This window comes from Gymnodraco acuticeps, unplaced genomic scaffold (assembly GCF_902827175.1).
Source record: "Gymnodraco acuticeps unplaced genomic scaffold, fGymAcu1.1, whole genome shotgun sequence".
Classification (NCBI taxonomy): Eukaryota; Metazoa; Chordata; class Actinopteri; order Perciformes; family Bathydraconidae; genus Gymnodraco; species Gymnodraco acuticeps.
Window position 1 is genome coordinate 126,715 of NW_022991059.1, and position 15,228 is coordinate 141,942.

Consider the following 15,228-nt stretch of genomic DNA (forward strand, 5'->3'; position numbering starts at 1 on the left):
ACGCTCTGAGACAGGCTTGGTCCCATAATGCATCACTGTGAGTCTGGTCCTGAGCTGGAAAGTGAGCGTGACATTCCCCTCTGGGGTCTATGGGGTCAGGCACTGATCAGATCAGTTCAATGGAGTGGGGACAGATCATTACTAGAGCCAACAGGAAGTGGTTTGGAGCAGCTGGACGCGTCTCTTTGATTCCTCATGTGTCTCTGTATGAAAGGACACATAAAGACTTGTTGGACAGTGGCTTGTAGAAAGCTTTTTTCCAAAGTGAGAGAAATGTTTTGATCTCATCATTGATCCTATCTTTTTTCTCCGTAGCTAAAAGCACACCTTGCAGCTCAAACATTTGAGGAGAGGAAACGATGCTGTTTTGGAGCGAAAGCCTTCATATTGTTGTTCCCTTTTTGTTTTTGCAGGTGAAGATCGGCAATAAGGTTGAAGTTTGTTTAAAAAATGACCCATCTGAGGACGACATTGACTGTCTGGTGACCAGCGACGGGGTGGTTTCAACCAAAATGACGTACTCTGTACAAAAGAGATCATTTTCTGCTCGCTCTGATCTTGTTAACATCAACACCCAGGGACTGGGTATGATTGATCTCTCAAGTTCTACAATGTTCAAACATTGAATGTGAGTCCTGATCCGATCCCTGTTACACACCGACTGGCTGTCCAGCTGTTTGTACAAAATGAACATTTCAAAGACATTGTGTGGCAAAGACAACTTCAAATCAAAGTTTATTTGTAAAATGTTGGAAGCATTTCCTAATATTTCTCTTCTGTTCCTGCTTTCAGATGCAGTTGGTATTCCTCAATCATGGTTTACAAGCTGCTTGCTATACAGGTCATGCTGCTGGCCGTCCGTTTTCTGCTAGTTTAGTAAGTATGACATGAGGCTCTTACCTAACCCTAACCCTTCAGCCTCACCGATGTTGAGAGTTACACTTTGTCAGGTCCCGATACCAATGCAATGTGTTCCTGTTTGTTTCTGTGTGCCAGGGAAACTCATATCCTAAATCCTTTATGTTAGAAAGCTGCTGTCTTCCAGCCTTCCTCACACGCACTCTGAATGAGAACTGATCCCTGAGAAGACTTCTGTACCCTAACCACCCTGAGAGATGAGAACTGAGGCTGTGTGTGATCCATTATTCCTTTGTCTCACCATCAGACATCATTCATATGAATACAGAACAAGCTTTCAGTTCAGCAAGGATAGGTGAATGGAGAAGACAACGTGCAGTCTGTTTGCTCCTCTAAGCCTCTCCTTTTAAAACTCTCTTCTTATGTTCACTTCTAAACAGAGATAGGTGTCAGAAATAATGTCATACTCAGCCTTAGAGTTTCAGGAAGCAGAAGTCACTCAGCATCATGTGTTAGCATGAAGACAAAGAGAGTTATTATCAGTGACACCACATGTAGCTGCTAGCATGCAGAGCTAACGGGGCAGGCTGGACTCACAGCACCAGGTGGTTCTGCTCCTTCCTGCCCTCAAGTGGACAAAGGAGTTCATTAGAAATATCAATCTGGAATAATGAAGGAGCTCCCCACTGCTCTCACTGTCACTTCATGTCCTAACATCGGAGGAAATATATCACAAGTGGATTCTAGAACACTTTCATTCATGTTTACAGTATTGAGGTTACCTTTGTTTTTAATGATTGTGTTTACTAGTTATTTGAAATGTGTTTTTAAGGTTCAAACATCTGTCCAGGGACTACAGATGTAAAAGAGCCTCTTGGCTAACTCTGGCACATTTACAGAAATGGTTCTTAGTGTGCAATGTCCCTGTTAAATAAATAATATACATACAAATATGTTCTGTTTAATCCTTTACTAGGAAATGTCTACAACAGTCGGTGGCACAGTGATGGATACCTGGAAGCCTCCTGCAGGACGATTTCCTTTTCGAGACCTGAGTGGATGCAGAGGCTCAGGTAAGCTGGTCTGGGGGTTCCCAAAGAAAGGGATCCTCTAAGTGAAATGTGATATTAAAACATGTCTATCTTAAAATCTGCCTGTAGTCACTGAAGTGTAATATCATTACCTCCATTCTCCTCCAAGGTGGCGCTGTAATGCCGGGTTCAGAGATGCCCAGCGCAGAGCCCTGCTCTGTTGAACTGTGTTCTCTGTCTGCAGTCCTCGCTAATGTCACAGCATGTGGGCCCGAGGAGGTTTGCCAAGCGGACAACACGTAAATATGTGCTCTTTCTATCAGGAATAAAGGTCTGACTGATTTGAATAAAGTGTCCCATGTGATCGAACCCTCCATGAGAGAGTGAGGATATTATCCACCTGAGGATTATTGCAGTTATTGATGAATCTGATTCCTATTTCTATCACCCCTTTCCACCAAAGCAGTTCCAGGGTCAGTTCAGAGCTAGTGCCCGATAGCTCTCCAGTCCTTTCATGGTTTCCATGAGAAAAACTGGTTCGTGTTAGGAACCAGAGCTCTGCTGGACTGGAACCAAGAACCAGATCTGTGTGGAGGCTGGGTCAGATCACTAGAGCCGAGCAAAGTGACCAAAACGAGACTCACACTTTTGTTTATGTCCCGCCACTTTCCCCGGGCAAACGTAGAGATACGCTCGCTCTCATGGCCCGCTTTGAGGAGCAGCACGACCCGTTCTCCTGTTGTTTTTAAACCAGCTTTCAGGTGTGATCACTTCATACCGTAGGCTACACAAGTTGTCATATCAGATCACAAGTGAAATCCTATTGAAAGAACGCCGGTAGAAACGACAAATGACACAATGATAGCAACATGTGCATTTATGGAGAATAATTAAAACGCCGTAACCATCTAATGTTCATCATGTGTTATTATTTTAAATACGTTTAATTTAGTTTGATGGCTCTTAATCTGGTTGTTGCTTCATCAGGCTGGCTATGCTAACATCATCCATATGATACAGGGAAACGTTTGCAGGTAACGTCAAACATTGCACATTAAAACTGAACAAAATATGAATCACTGGGGAAATCTGCATCTGTTGCTTTAGAGACAGTCAGCAGTGAATTACTGACTGTCACTAAAGCAACGGGGAATGCCTCTGAATCCTAGTGGGAACAGTTCAACCTGGATCTGAAGAAGAGCAACGAGAGCACAGCTCCAATGCAGCCGCCATTGCTGTAGTTTTTGCCTGAGCTGGCTTTGCTGGAAAATGCAGGGACGTAAACAGTGCTGTCGGATGAACAGGTAACTGGTCCAACATTGAGAACCAACCGTCCCAACTAACACGGCTCTCATTTCAGTGGAAAGGGCTTTCAAGTCCATCCATTATTGTTTCTGATCAGCTGGGGAACGGTTCAGTCTATAAATCCTAAAAAACCTTCTCCACTTATTTCCCATTGCACTTCTTTGCCATGGTGGGCCTCGTGATGGACACTTTCTGAAAAGAGATCCAGATGGATGCACAGCGTCTCGGTGTGTGTGCAGTGTTCCTATAAAGTGATCCTTTGACCTCTCCTCCATGCTTTACACATGTTTCAATCCTCCGAGGCCAGCTCCATCAGTACTGTAGTGCTGCGTCCATAAGACCAAACCGCAGATATCCGGGTTGTCCCAAGTAGAGTTGAGCATTACCCATAATGCAACACAATATCACTGTATGGCCTGTTGTATAAAATACTTCAAGATGTTTAGTATTCCACACGTATTTATGAGAGAGATATTATTATATTTGTACGTGTTTCACAGGCTGAATGTAACTCTACTGACCTTTATGTGTCATATTGTGAACTTTGAGAAGGGTTCATTTCCTTTGAGTTTAGGATGAGTGTAAAGTATGTCTGTCTTAAAAAGACCCAGACTGTGAGTCCCTCTCCATGTCTTATTTTACATATCATATTCTATTTACATGTTTATAGACTTTTTGCACTACTTTTTATGTTTGTATTTTATTATATATGTTGCATCGTTGCAGGAGCTCAGGTCCGAAGCATGTCATTGCCATCTCTACACTGCAGCTTTGTGCATATGACAATGAAACCTTTGAATTGAATGTTGAATTGAATGTCCATCAGGTGCGCTGCTCCTCCTCCGGTGGTGTGCACGGTGACGGGCTCCACGGTGATTGGTTTCCACGGAGCAGTGCACTCTGTCCAGGATCGCTGTGCCTACAGTCTGATGGAGCCTGAAGGCAGCGCCAGCTTCAACCTCACGGCCGCCTTCAGGGAGCGCCAGCGTACAGATGTTCCTCTTCTGGACCACCTGATCCTGGTCGCTGCCAGGTGTGACCATGTATCTGGAGCAAGGAGAAGAGTTCGGGTACGGTAGCACGGTTGTAGTTATGGGTGCTCAAGCAATGCTGACCATTTCCTGCTAGGAGTTAACTGTGTGGTGGTGTAATAACAAACCCTGTGTGTGGTGTGTGTGGTGTGTGTGTGTGTGTGGTGTTGTGTGTGTGTGTGTGTTGTGGTGTGTGTTGCGGTGTGTGTTGCGGTGTGTGTTGCGGTGTGTGTTGTAGTGTGGTGTGGGTGTGTAGTGTGTGTGTGTTGCGGTGTGTGTTGTGGTGTGTGTGTGGTGTGTGTTGTAGTGTGTGTGTGTGGTTGTTGTGTGTGTGTGTGTGTGTGTGTGTGTGTGTGTGGTGTGTGTGTGTGTGTGTAGGTGTGTGCTGTGTGTGTGGTGTGTGTGTGTGTGGTGTGTGTGTGTGTGTGTGTGTGGTGGTGTGTGTGTGTGTGTGTGTGTGTGTGTGTGTGTGTGTCGGTTGGTGGTGACGCCCTGGTGCTCCAACCGCCCAGCTCAGCTGATGCCACGGCGTAGGAGCTCTCCAAGGACCAGACTGAGTCACTGCTAAGTTCCCGTCCTCCAACATGACTCTCTTTTCGATGGCAACAGCGCACATGTGGCAGGTACAGAACAGTACTTCCAATCTGGACTGAATATTACATATTATTTCTGAAGCATAGCTTTAATTGTACCCTCACATCCACCAGGACTTCCTGAAGCTGTAGAGGGTTTGTGTGGCAGCCCCTCCAACTCCAGCTGGACCACCAGCCTGACTGCCGAGAAGTCCTCTGTCAGCCTCCCTGGGTACCGCTCAGTCTGACTGATATTACCTATTTGTCATGATTAGGGTTCAGATGTGATGTGATCTTTGTCTCCCTCTAGCTGTGAGATTCAATCCCAGGACTCAGTCGACAGCACCATCAACTGCAACCGCTCCACCGACCAGTAAGAGCTGAGCCATGAACACCCTCGTCTTGTCATGCCATATAAGCAGCGTTGTTTCTGCAAGATCAACCAATGTAACACGGAAAACTCTTCCCTCTGAACAGCTGTAATCTCATGAGGCAGCCTCCCTTCTCCGCCTGTCACGAGCACACCGACCCAGAGCCGTACATCAGCGCCTGCACACACACTCTGTGCAGATACCCGTCAGTGGATGGGGTCGACTGCCACTTTTTGGAGGCTTACGCCAAGGCCTGCAGCCTGGAAGCCAAAGTGACCCTGGAGGACTGGAGGTCAACTTCTGGCTGCTGTAAGATTCTCTATTTCCCATTCGTACTGGAACTCGTGCAGTCAAGCAGACATATTTGATCAAATGTATCCTAAAATCAACCAGAAGCCAAGGCTCCCTAATAAATGGAAAACAAAGTAAAGAAGAAGATACATGAATTAAGGTGTGTGTGTGTGTGTGTGTGTGTGTGTGTGTGTGTGGTGTGTGTGTGTGTGTGTGTGTGTGTGTGTGTGTGTGTGTGTGTGTGTGTGTGTGTGTGTGTGTGTGTGGTGTGTGTGTGTGTGTGTGTGTGTGTGTGTGTGTGTGTGTGGTTGTGTGTGTGTGTGTGTGTGGTGTGTGTGTGTGGTGTGTGTGTGTGTGTGTGTGTGTTGTGTGTGTGTGTGTGTGTGTGTGTGTGTGTGTGTGTGTGTGTGTGTGTGTGTGTGTTGTGATGTGTGTGTGTGTGTGTGTGTGTGTGTGTGTGTGTGTGTGTGTGTGTGTGTGTGTGTGTGTGTGTGTGTGTGTGTGTGTGAAGAGCCCCCCCCCCTCTCTGTCAGCAGCCCTGCAGTGATCATGAGTTCTGTGGAGAGGAGTTAGGTTCGAGCCGCTGCTTCTGCAGGGCTCTGTTCGCCTCCAAGTACAACGCCACCAAGTCTTTCGGTACGGAGCATATCACACCGTTTCCTCTGCTTGCAACTGGTCTGAATTAGGGATGTGGTTATTACCAACAGCCTGCTGCTAACAGCTGCTTTGATGCTGAGCTCTGCCAGAAGAAATATATTGTTTTAGTGTGGAATTAGAAACAGCTTCATTATAGTGTCAAATACATTCTGTCAGTAACTCCACTGCCCGTTATAGTCCACGTTGAAGTGTCGGTGTGTCGTTGAAGTGTCGGTGTGTCGTTGAATTGGTCCGGTGGTGGGTTGAAGTGTCGGTGTGTGGTTGAAAGTGTGCGGTGTGTGGTTGAAGTGTCGGTGTGTGGGTATGAAGTGGTCGGTGTGTGGTTGAAGTGTCGGTGGGTGCGGTTGAAGTGGTCGGTGTGGCGGTTGGGGGGGAAGTGTCGGTGTGCCGTTGGAAGTGTCCGGTGTGCGTTGAAGTGTCGGTTGTGGCGGTTGAAGTGTCGGTGTGTGGGTGTGAAGTGGTCGGTGTGCGTTGAAGTGTCGGTGGGCGTGCGGTTGAAGTGGTCCGGTGTGCGGTTGAACTGTGTCCGGTGTGTCGTTGAAGTGTCGGTGGTGTGCGTTGAAGTGTCCGGTGTGGGGCGGTTGAAGTGTCGGTGTGCGGTTGAAGTGTCGGTGTGCGGTTGGTGTGTGGTTGAAGTGTCGGTGTGCGGTTGAAGTGTCGGTGTGCGGTTGAAGTGTCGGTGTGTTGTTGAAGTGTCGGTGTGTGGTTGAAGTGTCTGTGTGTCGTTGAAGTGTCGGTGTGCGGTTGAAGTGTCGGTGTGTTGTTGAAGTGTCGGTGTGTGGTTGAAGTGTCTGTGTGTCGTTGACGTGTCGGTGTGCGGTTGAAGTGTCGGTGTGCGGTTGAAGTGTCGGTGTGCGGTTGAAGTGTCGGTGTGCGTTGAAGTGTCGGTGTGCGGTTGAAGTGTCGGTGTGCTGTTGAAGTGTCGGTGTGCGGTTGAAGTGTCGGTGTGCGGTTGAAGTGTCGGTGTGCGGTTGAAGTGTCGGTGTGCGGTTGAAGTGTCGGTGTGCGGTTGAAGTGTCGGTGTGCGGTTGAAGTGTCGGTGTGCGGTTGAAGTGTCGGTGTGCGGTTGAAGTGTCGGTGTGCGGTTGAAGTGTCGGTGTGCTGTTGAAGTGTCGGTGTGCGGTTGAAGTGTCGGTGTGCAGTGTCGGTGTGCGGTTGAAGTGTCGGTGTGCGGTTGAAGTGTCGGTGTGCGGTTGTAGAAGTGTCGGTGTGCGGTTGAAGTGGTCGGTGTGCGGTTGAAGTGTCGGTGTGTCGTTGAAGTGTCGGTGTGTGGTTGAAGTGTCGGTGTGTGAAGTGTCGGTGTGTCGTTGAAGTGTCGGTGTGGTTGCAGGCGATCCCACGGTCTGCAGGCAGGACTCGGCCTCTGTGGTTCTGGCTGGATGTCTGCTGGCACAAAAGGCATCGACTTCTCCACCTTACACCTCAAAGACCCCAGCTGCAAGGGCCACATGGACCCCCAGAGCCACCTGGTGACCTTCAGCTTCAACAGCAGCGCCCCCTGCGGGACGGAGCTCATGGTGCGTGGTTATCACTTCCTCTAGACTCAAGGCGGGTTATTTTCAGAGCGCTTTGGGCAAACGAGAAGCATGTGAGCTGCTTAACTGAAGTCCCTGTTCAGTTGGTTATTGACACCTGCAGCCCTCAGAAGAGCTTAATGATCGATGGAAGGGAAGGAACAGGCTTCAGTCACCCTGTTTAACTTTAATTAAATACCGGGAGAGCATCTCCTCTAGTTCCCTTTATTGATTAGAGACCATGTGATTTATGACCTGGATGGTTTGGACTGTGAACTCCAACACTGACCGTTCTCTGTCAGGATGGAACCGTCAGCAGTGAGCACTGGAATAATGTGGCCACGGCCGTTAACCTGTTAAGCCCCGAGCCTGTTGTTCAGGTCTCAGGCTCGAAAATGACATTCCCAGAACAAATGACCATATCTTCTAAAAGGGTTCAATTACTAATCTGTTTTCTCAAAGCAATGATAAACCAGTGAGTTGGATGTAGAAAAGTCAGAATCAATATAGATGTTTTAAATTTTAAAGAAAATTCAGATTGAACTTGTAAAAAACTGTAAATTATTGTCCGTCCAAAAATAATTGTTTTACTTATAGTGAAAACTCATCTGTGAATGAAGAAGAGAAGAACCTTTTTGTATCCAAAATAGTTCCAGATGGCAGATGTTGCTTTTCTTTTTGGAAGTAAATCTTCATTCTCGCCGGTATTGTCCTCCTGTGCCTCGCTCATTTTTCACCGGTGTTTTGATGGTCTGCAAACTAGCGGGGCGGAGCCTGCTGTGATCTGATCAGTAGACTGGTTAGTAGACTAAAAGCTTTAGGAATCCAAAGTACAACATATAATAAGTACCCTGTATCAAGATTGATGCAAAACAAGTGAAATCTGACCTTTTTAGACAGATTTAGCAACAACAAAAACACTTCTGGGGTCTTTTGGGTGGATTTTCCATATCTCTGGCCCCCTTTGTCGATTTTGGTGATTGACATCTTTCTGACTGTTTTTGACCAGACTACGACACAGGTAAGCCATGTTAGCGTTTCTAGCTACCTAGCGCCACATGCTTTGATGTCTTTTTTGTTTATAAAGTCGCAAGTTCGTATCATTGAGTGATAATGTCTGTACCCATCGATTCTGTGTCATCTCACGATCAGAGCGATGGGTTGGATGTGCAGAATGGATCAATAATAAGGTTTTGTGAGTGAGTTTCGGTGCAGTAAATCTGTTAGCATTTTTCGCTCGTTGCTAATTCAGAGGCTCAGCGTTAGCATTGTGGGATTTAAAAAAGAAAAGATCAGTTAGATGAGTTTCTTCCCGTTACATGGATACAAAACATTCATAGTTTATTAAATGAACATGCCCTCAGACACTGTTTCCTGACATATGTTGCGGGAGGGCCCCGGTACCGGGGTCTCTCGGGCTTAACGGGTTAAATGAACTCATTTTCTGTCACATTGCAGAGAAACAACAGCCAGATCTTCTACGAGAACTCCATCATGTCCTCGAACAGCTCATCAGGCGGAGTCATCACCCGCAGCGACCAGTTCCAGATCGACTTCTCCTGCAAGTACACACAGCCAGAGGTCAGGAGTGTGTCCTTCAGGATCAAAGACAGGTGAGCGTCACCTGGTCCTTAATGTACCACAGCTCCAAGCGTCACACTGCTAAACTGTGTGTGTGTGTGTGTGTGTGTGTGTGTGTGTGTGTGTGTGTGTGTGTGTGTGTGTGTGTGTGTGTGTGTGTGTGTGTGTGTGTGTGTGTGTGTGTGTGTGTGTGTGTGTGTGTGTGTGTGTGTGTGTGTGTGTGTGTGCAGCTCTGTGGTGCAGCAGCTTGTATCTGGAGAGTGGAACTACACTCTGACGATGAGCTCCTTCAGCGACGCCGGCCTCCTGCAGCCGGTCGGCCCGAACACGGAGATCCTGCTGAACCAGACGGTCTGGCTGCAGCTGGAGGCGGTGGGGCTGGACGCCAACATGGTCGCCATGGTGACAGACTCCTGCTGGGCAACCAATCAGGCATCACCTGACAGTAATCTGCGATACGAACTCATCATCAACGGGTGAGGAAATAAACTCTGACTGTTGGAACAGAATAAACTCTGACTGTTGGAACAGAATAAACTCTGACTGTTGGAACAGAATAAACTCTGACTGTTGGAACAGAATAAACTCTGACTGTTAGAACAGAATAAACTCTGACTGTTGGAACAGAATAAACTCTGACTGTTGGAACAGAATGAACTCTGACTGTTGGAACATAATAAACTCTGACTGTTGGAACAGAATAAACTCTGACTGTTAGAAACAGAATAAACTCTGACTGTTAGAACAGAATAAACTCTGACTGTTAGAACAGAATGAACTCTGACTGTTGGAACAGAATAAACTCTGACTGTTGGAACAGAAGTGAACTCTGACTGTTAGAACATAATAACTCTGACTGTTGGAACAGAATGAACTCTGACTGTTAGAACAGAATGAACTCTGACTGTTTGGAACAGAATGAACTCTGAGACTTCATGGTGTGTATTTCCTGTCTCCGGGCGATGTCCGAACCCTGCTGATGATACGGTGCAGATGCAGGGAAACGGACAGGGAACGTCCAGCGTGTTCTCTCCTTCAACATGTTCGAGTTCTCTGGAGCAAGCAGTGAAATCTACCTGCACTGCAAACTGGAGCTGTGCCCCACACAGGGGCCAGGCCCTGCACTCCGGTACACACCGAGTACTAATACACAAGTACACCGAGTGCTAATACACAGAGTACACCGAGTGCTAATACACACAGAGTACACAGAGTACTAATACACAGAGTGCTAATACACAGAGTTACACAGAGTGGTTAATACACCGAGTACTAATACACAGAGTACACATAGTACTAATACACAGAGTACACAGAGTGCTAATACACAGAGTAACACAGAGTGCTAATACACAGAGTACCACAGAGTGACAATACACAGAGTACTAATACACAGAGTACTAATACACATAGTGCTAATACACAGAGTACTATAATACACAGAGTACACAGAGTAATAATACACAGAGTACTAATACACATAGTACACATAGTACTAATACACAGAGTGCTAATACACAGAGTACACAGAGTGATAATACACAGCGTACTAATACACAGAGTACACAGAGTACTAATACACAGAGTACACAGAGTGCTAATACACAGAGTACTAATACACGAGTGCAATACACAGAGTAATATACACATAGTAAACACAGAGTGCTAATACACAGAGTACTAATACACCGAGTACTATACACGAGTAATAATACACAGAGTACACAGAGTGCTAATACACAGAGTACTAATACACAGAGTACTAATACACAGAGTGGCTAATACACAGAGTGCTAATACACAGAGTACACAGAGTACTAATACACAGAGGACACAGATTCTAATACACAGAGTACTAACACACAGAGTACTAATACACAGAGTACACAGAGTGCTAATACACAGAGTGCTAATACACAGAGTACACAGAGTGACAATACACAGAGTACTAACACACAGAGTACTAATACACAGAGTACACAGAGTGCTAATACACAGAGTACTAATACACAGAGTACACAGAGTACTAACACACAGAGTACTAATACACAGAGTACACAGAGTACTAATACACAGAGTACTAACACACAGCGTACTAATACACAGCATACTGACACACAGAGTACTAATACACAGAGTACTAATACACAGAGTACTAATACACAGAATACTGACACACAGAGTACTAATACACAGAGTACTGACACACAGAGTACTAATACACAGAGTACTAATACACATATTACTAAGACACAGAGTACTAATACACAGAGTACTAATACACAGAGTACTAACACACTGAGTACTAATACACCTGTGTGAAGTTAAGCTAACTTCCTGTCTGTGAAGCTAACTTCCTGTCTGTGAAGCAAACTTCCTGTCTGTAAAGCTCACTTCCTGTCTGTGAGCTAACTTCCTGTCTGTGAAGCTCACTTCCTGTCTGTGAAACTAACTTCCTGTCTGTGAAGCTCACTTCCTGTCTGTGAAACTAACTTCCTGTCTGTGTACAGAGCTGTGGGGGGGCAGGTCCGCAGGAGGCGCAGATCTGCTATATACGCTGATGGGAACGCGGCCCTCATCACTATGGGATGGAGAAACTGAAGAGCTTTGCATGGTAGGCAGCAACCTCATTTGTTCTTCCTGACGAGTTCCTTAATTAATACAATGTTTAAAGAGTTCCTTGATTAACACATGTTTAACGAGTTCCTTAATTAATACAATGTTTAAAGAGTTCCTTGATTAATACATGTTTAAAGAGTTCCTTGATTAACACAATGTTTAACGAGTTCCTTAATTAATACAATGTTTAAAGAGTTCCTTGATTAATACAATGTTTAAAAGAGTTCCTTGATTAACACAATGTTTTAACGAGTTCCTTGATTAACACAATGTTTAAACGGTTCCTTGATTAACACAATGTTAAATAGTTCCTTGATTAACCAATGTTTAAACGAGTTCCTTGATTAACACAATGTTTAAAGAGTTCCTTGATTAACACCAATGTTTAACGAGTTCCTTGATTAACAACAATGTTTAACGAGTTCCTTAATTAACACAATGTTAACGAGTTCCTTGGATTAACACAATGTTTAATGAGTTCCTTGATTAACACAATGTTTAAATAGTTCCTTGATTAACACAATGTTTAAAGAGTTTCCTTAATTAACACAATGTTTAACACGTTCCTTAATTAACACAATGTTTAACGAGTTCCTTGATTAACACAATGTTTAACGAGTTCCTTGATTAACACAATGTTTAACGAGTTCCTTAATTAACACAATGTTTAAAGAGTTCCTTCATTAACACAATGTTTAAAGAGTTCCTTGATTAACACAATGTTTAACGAGTTCCTTAATTAACACTATGTTTAAAGAGTTTCCTTGATTAACACAATGTTTAAAGAGTTCCTTGATTAACAACAAAAGCAGCAGTGTATAAACCATGACTCAGGCAGTTTCTCTGTGTTCTCAGCTGATGCCTGACAGTGGAAATGAAGGTCTTGTTGCTGTGAAACTGAGCCGGCACATTATATCTGAGATTATTCCTGAGGACTCCAGTTATTCTGAGCTTTAACTTCTTTATGATGTGGGGGTAATAATCAAAAGGGGTTACTTTACTATGTGCACTGGTATATATATATATATATATAATATATATATATATATATATTATATAATTTCTTCTTTAATATACTGTCTGTTTTTAAATGGTGCACAGCCTGAAAGCTAGCTGAGTGTTAAGAAGGGAAACAGGAAGTGAATGAGAACTGAAATGTGGATTACTACCCAGGAAGAGGTTCAGATCAGATGTAATTCCTCAGAGCAACGCTGTTGTACTTTTATTATGATTTTATTACTATGAGCAAAACATGTATTACTTTATTTAGTCCAATGAATAATACGATTGAGATATGTAACATCTTTAGGGGAATAATAGAAGTGAAGCAAACAGCAGCATTACCAACAACATCCCATCCAATGAAACACACAGGATCAGCTGATACGAGGAACTCCTACACAACACACATCATTCAGTAAAAGATCACCTCTCTGTCATTAGACCCAGATTAGATGAGACGTATTACCTGTCACTGCTGGCAACCTCAGGACATATACGAGTACCGCTCACATCAGATGACGGTGTAGCCAAAACATCAATGTATTATTCAATGATCCCAATCCACAGCAACATGGTCTAAAACTCTACGCTCATTTGATATATTTGTTTTCCAAGAATAAAATGAAGCGCAGATCAAAAATGAAAACACGAAGAAGCACAAAACTTCTTAACTTGAGACGTTGTGAGTTTTAAAGAAGTGAATTATTATCAGACTGAAGTCATTCCCAATGGAGAGGTTGTTGCACGCTGTTGTACCTTTACTAGGGTGTTATTACTATGAGCCAAACATATATTACTTTATTTAGTAATACATGTATTATATTTAGAAATGTAACATCTTAATATGTGATGAAGAAAATGATCAGAAAAGTTAGGGTTAGGGTTAGTCCACCAATTGATGTGACGTACGAATAAGATTCAGTCATTGAGCAATTATATCTATAAATGTAACAATTAGATTTAGAAACAACCTTTAGTGAAATAACAGAAGTGTCTAATGAAGGGTTTAGAGGGGCGATTTTACTATGTGCACTGGAAATATATATATACATCATTTCTTCTTTAATATACTGTCTGTTTTTAAATGTGCACAGCCTGAAAGCTACCTGAGTGTTAAAGAAGGGAAACAGGAAGTTAATGAGAACTGAAATGTGGATTACTACCCAGGAAGAGGTTCAGATCAGATGTAATTCCTCAGAGCACGCTGTTGTACTTTTATTATGATTTTATTACTATGAGCAAAACATGTATTACTTTATTTAGTCCAATGATAATACGATTGAGATATGTAACATCTTTAGGGGAAATAATAGAAGTGAAGCATACAGCAGGCATTACCAACAACATCCCATCCAATGAAACACACAGGATCAGCTGATACGAGGAACTCCTACACAACACACATCATTCAGTAAAAGATCAACCTCTCTGTCATTAGACCCAGATTAGATGAGACGTATTACCTGTCACTGCTGGCAACCTCAGGACATATACGAGTACCCGCTCACATCAGATGACGGTGTAGCCAAACATCGATGTATTATTCAATGATCCCAATCCACAGCAACATGGTCTAAAACTCTACGCTCATTTGATATATTTGTTTTCCAAGAATAAAAATGAAGCGCAGATCAAAAAATGAAAACACGAAGAAGCACAAAACTTCTTAACTTGAGACGTTGTGAGTTTTAAAGGAAGTGAATTATTATCAGACTGAAGTCATTCCCAATGGAGAGGTTGTTGCACGCTGTTGTACTTTTATTATGATTTTATTACTAATGGAACCAAAAACAATGAATAAAGTGAGTGGGAAAAAGAAACATGAGTCTCAGTCGTTCATTCATTGAGAGTGTGTGTGTGTGTGGTGTGTGTGTGTGTTGTGTGTGTGTGTGTGTGTGTGTGTGTGTGTGTGTGTGTGTGTGCGTGTTAATGTTTGATCAACACTGCCTATTTTTAAATTGTTATCCGAGTTTGGGAAGATTCCGCTTGAAGTTAAGCACAAAATGGGCGTCCGTCTGTTTTAAGGCGAGAAATAACAGTACAGTAACAGAATCTTGATTTGTGTTTGATCAAAACTGCATATTTTACCAGTTAAAATATGTATTTTTCAGCCTTGGTTGAGAAAAAGGACACAATATGATGGCTGTATGTTTCAGAAACTTTCAAAACCAGAAGCACATACATTTTTTGTCAGTTATTTATAATTTGTAACATTGTAAGCATGTTTTTAATATGCAGAAAAGCTCTTATAACATGAATGGCATGGTGGTTTTAGTTAACGTTAGCTACCTTTGCTATTAGCTAAACATTAAGATTAGCCTGCCAGGAGTTTAGCTATATTGACCTTATAAACCACACACATTCTCACTCCCACTCTGCCTACCAGGATAAATATG

General features: G+C 43.6%; 1 protein-coding gene across 1 annotated transcript; it reads left to right on the forward strand.

Moving 5' to 3' along the window:
- The first annotated feature begins 775 nt into the window (after positions 1-775).
- On the forward strand, positions 776-11,812 carry LOC117559900 (alpha-tectorin-like). Its single transcript, XM_034236615.1, is given in 16 exon segments — positions 776-876; positions 1,835-1,931; positions 2,059-2,188; positions 4,021-4,229; positions 4,795-4,848; positions 4,933-5,029; positions 5,108-5,170; positions 5,275-5,477; positions 5,973-6,095; positions 7,447-7,512; positions 7,515-7,633; positions 9,089-9,243; positions 9,442-9,686; positions 10,173-10,240; positions 10,243-10,340; positions 11,722-11,812. Coding segments are annotated over 16 exon segments (1,902 nt in total). The 5' UTR covers positions 776-792.
- Positions 11,813-15,228: the final 3,416 nt, after the last annotated feature.